The sequence below is a fragment of the Lacerta agilis genome, chromosome 1 (assembly GCF_009819535.1).
Source record: "Lacerta agilis isolate rLacAgi1 chromosome 1, rLacAgi1.pri, whole genome shotgun sequence".
Classification (NCBI taxonomy): Eukaryota; Metazoa; Chordata; class Lepidosauria; order Squamata; family Lacertidae; genus Lacerta; species Lacerta agilis.
Window position 1 is genome coordinate 2260429 of NC_046312.1, and position 10128 is coordinate 2270556.

General features: G+C 51.1%; 1 protein-coding gene across 1 annotated transcript in view; it reads right to left on the minus strand.

The window, feature by feature from the left end:
* MDGA2 (MAM domain containing glycosylphosphatidylinositol anchor 2) overlaps positions 1-9319 on the minus strand; it is a 377896-nt gene extending 368577 nt beyond the window's left edge. Inside the window, exon 1 of the mRNA XM_033158260.1 lies at positions 9085-9319. Within this exon, the coding sequence (XP_033014151.1) occupies positions 9085-9157 (73 nt within the window). The 5' untranslated portion in view covers positions 9158-9319. The remainder of the gene's footprint in view (positions 1-9084) is intronic.
* Positions 9320-10128: the final 809 nt, after the last annotated feature.

Genomic DNA, 10128 nt, shown 5'->3' on the forward strand with positions numbered 1-10128 from the left:
TGAGGTAACTGTTAGGTAGATTAGTAACTGGTTGGCAGACTGAAGCCAAAAACGACACATTAATGGTGCCTCGCCATCCTAGAAAAAAGTGACAAGTGGGGTGCCACAGGGTTCTGGCCTGGGCCTGTTGTTGTTCAACATATTTATAGGTGACATGGATGAAGGAATTGAGGGGATGCTTATCCAATTTGCTGACGACACCAAACAGGGAGGGGTAGCTAATGCTGCAGAGGACAGATTCAGACTTCAAAATGACCTTATCAGATTGGAGAACTGGGCACAAGCTAACAAAATGAATTTCAATAGGGACAAATGTCAGGTTCGGCTCTTAGGCCTTTCACCCTAAGGTCCCATGGCAGATTACAACAATTAAAACACAATGTCAAGAATATTTGGAGACAACTTACAATCACAGAAATGTGGTGGGTCCTACAGCCTGTCTAGAGGGGAAACTCCCCAGGGAGCAATCCAGCTCTGACACTGGAAGTGGCACCACTTTGGACGAGGAGTCTCAATCAGCTCCCCAACCAAGTCTGTCTGCCCTTACCAGTTACAGGTAGGTAGCCGTGTTGGTCTGCCATAGTCAAAACAAAATAAAAAATAAAAAATTCCTTCCAGTAGCACCTTAGAGACCAACTAAGTTTGTTCTTGGTATGAACTTTCGTGTGCATGCACACTTCTTCAGATACACTGAAACAGAAGTCACCAGACCCTAATATATAGTGAGAGGGTGGGGAGGGGTATTAGAATCATAGAATCCTAGAGTTGGAAGAGACCACAAGGGCCATCCAGTCCAACCCCCTGCCAAGCAGGAAACACCATTCCTGACAGATGGCTGTCAAGCCTCAGCGTAAAGACCTCCAAAGAAGGAGACTCCACCACACTCCTTGGCAGCAAATTCCACTGTCAGGAAGTTCTTCCTAATGTTTAGGTATTACTCAGAAGGGTGGTGGGAATGGGTGATTTGCGGTTTCAGTGTATCTAAAGAAGTGTGCGTGCACATGAAAGCTCATACCAAGAACAAACTTAATTGGTCTCTAAGGTGCTACTGGAAGGAATTTTTTTATTTTTTGTTTTGTTTTGCCCTTACCAGTTCTGCAGAATGGCAAAGAAGCCTTCAGAGGCTGTCGGGAGAGGCCACACCACAAGGACTCTCCAAGGTCCTGAAGTACCCAAGGCTACACGTCTCTCTCCCAACCATCTTGCCCTGCGTGATACAACCATGTAGGCTGGGATGGGTGGGAGACGTAGTCCCAAACCTCTGGGGGATATCAGGTTGCAGAAGGCTGGTTCAGGAAGAGTTCTGCAATTCTTTCTTCTGTAGCTGGATTTTTTTAAAAAGAAAAAAATCCTGGAACAGCCTGCACATGAGTGGTAAGATAAGAAGAGGCTGCTGGATCAGGCCAATGGCCCATCTAGTCCAGCATTCTGGTCTCACAGGGGTCAATCAGATGCTTATGGGAAACCAGCAAGCAGGACTCAAGCACAAGAACATTCTCCTTTCCTGTGGTTTCCATTGCTGCCTCCGACCATAGAGGCATAGTATAGCCATCATGGCTAGCAGCCATCAATGGCTTTTTCCTCCATGAATTTGGCCATCTAAGTTGGTGGTCACTACTGCCTGCCTTCCATGGAGGGGAGTTTCATAGTCTAACTCTGCACTGAATAAACACGTACTTCCATTTATGTGCCCAGAATCTTCCAATATTCAACTTCATTGGATGCCCACAAGTTCTAGTGTTGTGAGAGAGGGAGGAAAACTTTCCTCTCTCTACTTTCTCCATGCCATGAATAAATTTTTTTAAATAAACTTCTATAATGTTATCTCACTACCTCTCGCAGTTTGGCCAAACTCATGTTAGTAGCTTCGAGAACACTGTCCAACCATCTCATCCTCTGTCGTCCCCTTCTCCTTGTGCCCTCCATCTTTCCCAAAATCAGGGTCTTTTCTAGGGAGTCTAGGGAGTCTTCTCTTCTCATGATTGGACAGTGTTCTCGAAGCTACTAACATGAGTTTGGCCAAACTGCGAGAGGCAGTGAAGGATAGGCGTGCCTGGCGTGCTCTGGTCCATGGGGTCACGAAGAGTCGGACACGACTGAACGACTGAACAACAAAATGTTATCTCTTATTCATCAAATATAAGCAGGACTTGGTCTGGCCAATGGTGGAGTGGGAGACCACCCTGGGAACTCTGTGTATGATATTTAGAGTCCCACAAGAGGGGGAACATAAAGCTTTAAATGTTCAGGTGAATCCCTGTAAAACTGGACAATTGCACTGGGTCTCTGTGAACTCTGTCCAGGGCTGCAGGAGATTGATTATATATTTTAAAATTGCCGGTGGCTTCTGAACCCACTGAACTGAAGCATCTCCGAGACGGAAATTAATTACCTTTCTTCTACCTATTTGCAGAGCAAAATCCTTGATTGAGCCTTCTTAGCCCTGGCAAAATATTAATCATAATATTCATACTTGTGTCAAGATTTTAGATTATTACCGGTAACTGTTATTTTTTTAAATAATAATAATAAATCCATCAGACACATTTTGCTGAGATTTAAAGGCTATCTGGCAATGCAGATAAGCAGTGCAAACCTGGAGACCGGCCTTCCCCAAGTAGTTCCTCTCCAAATGATTTGGACTACAACTTCCATCAGGCTCAGCCAACGCTTCAAAGCAACTGGAGGGCAACATGATGGAAAAGCTGTTTTAGAGGAAGCAAGAGAAGGGCACTCTCAAAGCTGCTGGATGCCCTCTGTTTGAGCTGTTGACCCTTGTTTCCAAAGGCCATAAGAGCGTGGCCATAAGAACATAAGGATAGCCTGCTGGATCAAGCCATTGGCCACTGCAACCCAGCATCCTGTTCTCACAGTGACCAATGAAATGGTTGTGGGATACCTGCAAACAGGACCTGCTGGATATACTCTCTGTGCATAGGCAAACTTTCAAAGGTACGTCTGCTGTTGGTGAGTTGCAGATGATGCCAGCCTAGTCCTCATAGCAATGGGAAGCCTGCGTTTGGGTCTCACCACTTCAGAATGCTTCAGAATTATGGTGCTGGAGAAGACTCTTGAGAGTCCCATGGACTGCAAAAAAGATGAAACTTATCCATCCTTAAAGAAACCAGCCCTGAGTGCTCACTGGAAGGGCAGATCCTGAAGTTGAGGCTCCAGTACTTTGGCCACCTCATGAGAAGAGAAGACTCCCTGGAAAAGACCCTGGTGTTGGGAAAGATGGAGGGCACAAGGAGAAGGGGACGACAGAGGATGAGATGGTTGGACAGCGTTCTCAAAGCGACTAACATGAGTTTGGCCAAATTGCAGGAGGCAGTGGAAGACAGGAGTGCCTGGCGTGCTCTGGTCCATGGGGTCACGAAGAGTCAGACACGACTGAACAACAACTTCAGAATGCAGGCAGGGGCTCACCTAACTGAGCACCGCCCCAAGGAAGGGGGTTACTCCTTCTACCACCAAGGGTGGCGTGCTAATTTTCTATGTGCAAGGGTATTGTGTGGGGCAGGGGGGTTTCTGCATGGAGGAGAATTCCAATTGGGGAGCTGCCATCTGCAGTGGCGGGGAAAGGGGAGTGTGGTGGGGGCGGTCAGCCCTGGGTGTCATCCCTGGGGGGGTTGACAAATTCCTCCTCCCCTTGGCGGATCGCCGCCATGCCGATAGGGACACGGATAGGGATGGGGCGCTCTGCGGGACCTAGGCTGCCCTACAGTGGGGGGGGGGGGGAGGCAGCAGGTGGACAGTGGGCAGGACAGGCCATCATGGGCGCCACGCACGCCACGTCCCTAGGAGAAGCCACATGTGCCGTGTCCCTAGGGGCAGTTTGCCCCGCCGCTAGGGGACTGCCCCAGGTGCCCAAGAGGCTTTCTCTGCCACTGGCCATCTGTAGAATGAGATAATAAGGCAAGAGACAGATTTGCCACCACACTGAGGAACAGGCCCGAGTAAGGAACTGTCCCCAAGGTAGAGCACCACCACTCAAAAGAAGAAAACCCCCCCAAAGCAAATCTTGCTGGCCTTACTGAGCTCTCAGAATAGCACCACAGCAGAAACTCTGCAATTCCCCAATGCACACAGGGTGTATAGCTGAGATTTTGTGTGTGTCAGCTGGTTTGCACATGTGCTTGTGACATTGTAAACAAATATACATACATTACAATTCCTGAGTAAGGAGATGGCCTTTCCCCAAGGTGTTTGCTTAGCCTTAGCAATAGCCAAAAGTGACACCTTAAAGCAGAGGTTCTCAAGGGGTGTGCGGCAGCACACTAGTGTGGCAGGACAGGAAGGCAAGTGTGGCAGGAAGATTCAAGGACAATCAAAGAAACATTTAAACCTTTCAGTGTAGTATAGTTTTGGTTTGGTTTTTGCATAATATAGATAGATATCGTCAGTGCTTTTTTTCCTGGGGGGATGCATACCCCTAAACATTTTATGACTCTAAGTTTGGCCTCATTGAGGGGTGGAATTTCAATATGAGTAGGAAAACGAGAATGCCGACAAACATTTTTTTTAAGAAAAAAAGCACTGGATATGTTTGCAAAACGAGAGCAAGAACACCGCGTGATTGTGCAAGCTCACCCCTCTCATTGAGGCTCATTTATAATTATATTTTGGAAATGATTCCTGTTCTTATGTAGCTGCATTATTTTATACTTTCTGGATGTCCCATGATCATATTATAAAGTAGTTGTGTTCTGGGTTAAAAACAGCTAGGAGCTTTTTCTTTTGGTTCTCCATTGTATAAGAAGTACACTCAATAATCAACGTCAATCAATATCAATAAAAGCAGCAATATTCATGCCAGTATCAATATCAATAAAAAAAAAAATCAGTGTGAGCCCAGAGAAAATAGTTTGAGAACCACTGCCAATGGCTAGAAGATGCTTGCTTAGATGAGCATTGCTGGCCCTTGAATTCTGGTGGCTACTAGCTATAGCACAAGTTCTGACTATTTTGGTGAGGTTTATTGCGAAGCGGTTTACAGGTTGGGAATCCAGCGATTCCAAGCAGGAGATGCCTGGGAGTGTGTGTCGTCCGTTCCTCCCACCCACCCACCCACCCACAATTCAAGAAGGAGCATTGGCCGTGGAAACTCCAAGGTTTGGGGCAACAACTGTCATTGCTTAAAAAGCCACCTCTGCCTACATTCTTGCCTTCCCTCTCCAGCTTGGCATGCATTTTTCCTTAAGCAAACAGGTAACAGCAAAAAAGAAACTGTTATTTCTCCAGGACAGTCTCACCATTAGGAAACTGACCCTGTAAAAGACTGCCCCCTAGAGGCTCCTGCTGCTCAGGGAGGAGGTGGGGGAGCACAAAACACTGAAATAATTCAATTACATTGTAATGGACTTCCTCCTGTCTCCTCTTCCTGCGTTCCTTGTCTATCGTCTTTAGTAACTTCTAAACATCTTACCAAATAATATTTTGTAACAAAACTTATCTAAATATTTAATTTTATCTATTTACCATTACAATGTGAGGAATAAATATTAGGAATAAGATATATATGTATGTTATTATGTTTGTTTTTGTTAGTTTTTATGTAATTGTAGGTATGTGTATTTTTTGTGTTTAAAAATGTTCAATAAATATTATTATTATTATTTTTAAAAAGAAATAATTCAATTACAGTTGCTTTTGCTGATCTAGGCATTTTGGACAACAGTACATGGAAGGCCCCATCTTCCACAGAAGGGGGCACCTTAAAATCAGAAATGCTCTGGATCTGAGCACCCTACTAAGCCACCCAACAGCCTACCTGGGTATCCACACCACTGTGAGGTTCACAAAGGCTCCATATCCCAGCCCCCACTGGAGCAGATTATTCCAGATGGCCAAAAATCCAACCGGTTGATGCAGGACCATCACAAATGCCAAAGCAAAGATAAACCCACAAGAAAGAATTATTATGGCAGTCTGCACACACCATACACAAAAAAGCCAAACAGATTCCACCTGTGTGCAATAGCAAAAAAGGGGGGGGGATAAAGGAACCTCAAAAGCATGGAGGGCAATTCTTTATCTGCATTTTTTTTAATATAAAAGAATCCTTTTCAACAGCAATTGACGGAAGGGTTGGGGTATTGACGACTAAGTCCTACCAACTGTCTCTAGATGCAGACTCGCACCCAAAACCTGCAGATGAAACTCCTCGACCAACCACCGTATTTTGAATGGGGAGTGTCAGCAGAATCACACATCATTTGCCGGGAGGGGGGGGAGCTGTGTGTCGGCTGCCACATCCATGCACTCTCATCACCAGCACAGCTCACCCAGCGTTGAGCAAAAACGACAGCAGGAAAGGGTTCTGCCAATCATGCTCATTGCTCTGTGCCCGACTCCAGGAAGCCCACACCTCAGAGCCACCAGGACTGGCGGCCTGTTTCTTCCTGCCCACATATAACACGCTGTCTTTGTGAGAAAAGAGACACACACACACTAGATTGAATGAACATCCTGTCCTCCGAGGAGAACCTTTTGTAATGCATACTCACACGAAAAAGATTATTTTTTCATATATATATATATATATATATATATATATATATGCCAACCATGGTGCCAAATAACACCACCTGCCATCAAAACTCAGATCTGCAGGAGCCACAAAGTCAGGCAGGGACATCAACAGATGGTTGGGGGATCATTATGAATTGAATATAACCAAACACAAGTCCAAGTCCTATTACAGTGCTCTGTTCAGGGGTGAAATTGGAAAATCACATGCATTTGCCCCCAAAAGGAAATATTATGAAACTAGCAAAAGAACTTCAGCAACACACATTCTCTGCGTGCAATATTTTTTTGTGCGTTTGGCTAGGAAGGAAATTGGTGGAAGTGTATGGGGGAGAAATATCAAGCACACCAGAGGAGAGTAATTTGTTTGGGGTTTTTTTTTCCCTCCCCAGGAACAGGCCACCTAGAACAGCTAGAACCTGGTTTGATCACGGGAAAGTCACACAAGAGACAAAATTCCCGGGGCCCAACAGAGACCACTCATCATTACCCAATGGCCTTCCAGGCACCAGGGGAAGCCAAGGGGCCTGTCTCTGGCCCAGAGCCAGCCCTGCCCAGCCTAGCCCCCTTTCCAGAGAGGATGCTCTTCAAAGAGGCAGGAAAGCCATCTCTTCCCTCTGCGTGTGTGTGTGTGTCATCACTAGCTGGAGAAAAGAGACGCAGGGAAGGCTTGGTCTCTCTCTGGGTTGGCATTCCCCACACCAGAAGGCTGTTGCCAGGGAAATGGAATGAATGAGAGAAATTCAGAAGGAAAATGCAAAACTACCCCCACTCCTACCAAAGCAAAACAAAAACAAAAAACAGCAGTTACTTCCAGGGGGAGAAAGGGGTTAGAAGATACAGAGGCAACGAGCCTTGTCTCTTTTCTGTGCAGCAGGATGAGGCTGATTCTGAGGAGGAGCAGGTTTTTGTTTTTTACACACACATACACACACACACAATTGCCGCAGAGAAGGAGAAGCAGCCTGCTTGCCTGCCTGCCTGCCTGCCTGGGGAGTGAATGAATCTTCCCTCCCCCGCCGCCCCCTCGCTCTGCCAACGTCAGCCGGAGATTTGCATGGCACAAGCGGCGCCCACCGCCGTCTCCTCCTCCTCCTCCTCCAAACTGGGCATCGCGGCCATTGGAGCCGGCCAGCGCTGTGTGTGCGTAAAATGTGCCACGCTGAAGATGCCGCCCGCTCTCGGCTGCTTCCAGAGGGTTAAACTCCATCTCCCCCTGGCTGCCAACCCGAGTTAATTCCCACCTCCACAACACCGGGGGTTGGGGAGATTTAATAGAGGGTTATTTTTAGCATCCTTCCAACACGCGCGCACACGCGCGCGCACAAACACACCAAAAACCTTATACAGGGAAGCTTCCCCCCGCAAGAAAGAAAGAGAGAGAGAGAGAGAGAGAGAGAGAGAGAGAGAGAGAGAGAGAGAGAGAGAGAGAGAAGGAGAGAGAGAGAGAGAGATAGGGAGAGATCTGAAAGGCTACCCCAGAAATAGATGCGGGAAAGTTTGCAGCCTGTCAAAACCTCTCCTAACCTCCGCTCACCGGGAAGCAGGGCTGAGAGGAGTCCAGGAAACTGGGGGGAGGGGGGAAGAGAGAGGGGGGAGTCTTTTTCAGCCTCCAAGAGTCTCTCTGGGCTCTGCTGACATCTCTGCACACGCCCGCCTGTCTCTGCAGCCTCCGATTGCACCCACCAGCCTCTCCGGGCGCCCATCACCAGGGCCTCCTGCCCACCAATGCAAGACCCCCTGGAGGCTCCCAAGCCGAGCCCAGAGGTGGAAAGATTCCCACTCCCATGTGCAAGCAGACCGTGGTTGGCATCGCATCTTTTTGGGGGGGGGGAGTGGAGTGGAGAGGGATGAGGCAAACGAGCCTCCTTCTCTTTCCCGAGGTCTTTGCAGCTGGTATTTAGACAGCTGCGTGGAGAAGGGGAGCGGGGGCCAGCAGGAGAACAGAGGGGGCCATTTACGCGCCCAGGAGAGCCCAGCCAACCTAGGCAACGCGGAGCTCCAGAAAGCCCGGAGCTAGGAGGATGGAGCGGTGGACGGACCGAGTCCTCCCGGGCATTGCCCGGTGCCCAGATGTGCCTCTGGCTGCATTTGCAGCTGGAGGAAGAAGAGGAGGGAGCCAGGGGCTTCCTCTCCTCTCCTCCCTTCCTTTGCCCACCGCTCCCCGCCAAATCTCTCATTCCTCGCTCCCCACCCCAAAGTCAGCTCCCTCCAAACGGCCCCTCTCCCTGGGATGCCAGCCCCCTCCACCGTTCTTGGTGGCGCAGAGCAGGACCGGCGGGGAGGTGGGGGCAGCAATCCGGTCGCCTGGGCAAATACCCGAGTTCGAGCCTCGTTCGGCTGAGATTTGGGGGTAGGGGAATGCGAAGGGGCTGCGTTTTGAGCCCCGTAAGGTCGGGGGTGCGAAGAGAAGGCTCTCCATGCTTGCAAGGTCACCACGACGCGGGAGGTGGGCTGTTTTCCCCTCTCCGGTGAGGAGAGAGAGAGAGAGAGAGAGAGAGAGAGAGAGAGAGAGAGAGAGAGAGCAGCAGCAGCGAGCCGGTGGCCGGCACTCACCGTAGACGCCTTGCCCGGAGATGCCCTCCAGCAGCACGGCGAGCAACCACACGGCCCCGTAGGCTAAATCCATCTTGGCGGCGGCGGGAGGAGCGGCAGCCACATATCCGGGCGGAGGGGACCGGGAGCAGGAGGAGGCGCGCCCCGCTCGCTCGCTCGCTGGCTCCGCCACGGCCCGCTCGCGGCTCCCGAGGATGGAGGAGGGCGAGGACGAGGATGGAGAGGGAGGCAGCGGCAGTAGCAGTAGCAGTAGCAGCAGCAGGAGGAGAGGAGGCGCCCCCCGGCAGGAGGCGACGCGCGACGGCGGAGGCTCCGAGCCCCGGCTAGATCGCGGCGTCCTTGCGCGGCGCACTCTGCTGCGGCGGGGCCGGCGGCAGCGGCTCAGCGGCGGCGGAACAGGGCGCAGCCATGGCGGGAGCGCCCCCGGCGCACTCCCGGGCCTGCGGGCGGCGGGGCTGCTGGCTCTCTCCTCCTCCTCCTCCTCTTCCTCCTGCAGCGGCAGCGGCGGGCCCGGGCGGGGAAAGGCAGGATGCGCGCCTGGCAGCAGCTGCGGGGCTTGCGCGCCGCGGTCACGTTGGGCGCTACGTGCTCCGAGCCGCCAGCCGACAAGGCAGCCCCGAGCCGGCCGCGACAACCGCGCGCCACCGCCGCCGCCGCCGCCACAGCCGCTGGGACCGCTCGTGCCGCCGCCTCTCGCTTCTACTCCTCGCGAGCGCCGCGGAATGGGAGGCGCCGCGCCTGCCTGCCTCCTGCTTGCCCAGCCTCCGCGCCTGCCTCCTCCTTCCTTCCCTCCTCCTGGCCTGTGGGAAGCTCGCCGGCTTGCGGGCAGCACCGCACGCTTCGTCGGCCAGCGGTTGGGTGCAGGGATCTCGCTCACGTCTGCTTGGACATCTTTGGTAAGGGCGCACCGACCCGTCTCCTGGGGAGAGTCGAGAGGGATGGAAAGAGGTCCTTCTTCAGCAGCGCATAGTTAAAGCGTGGAAATCCCCCCCTCCTCCGGGGGGCAGCGGCAGCCACCGACTTGGAGGCTTTAAAAGAGGCAGA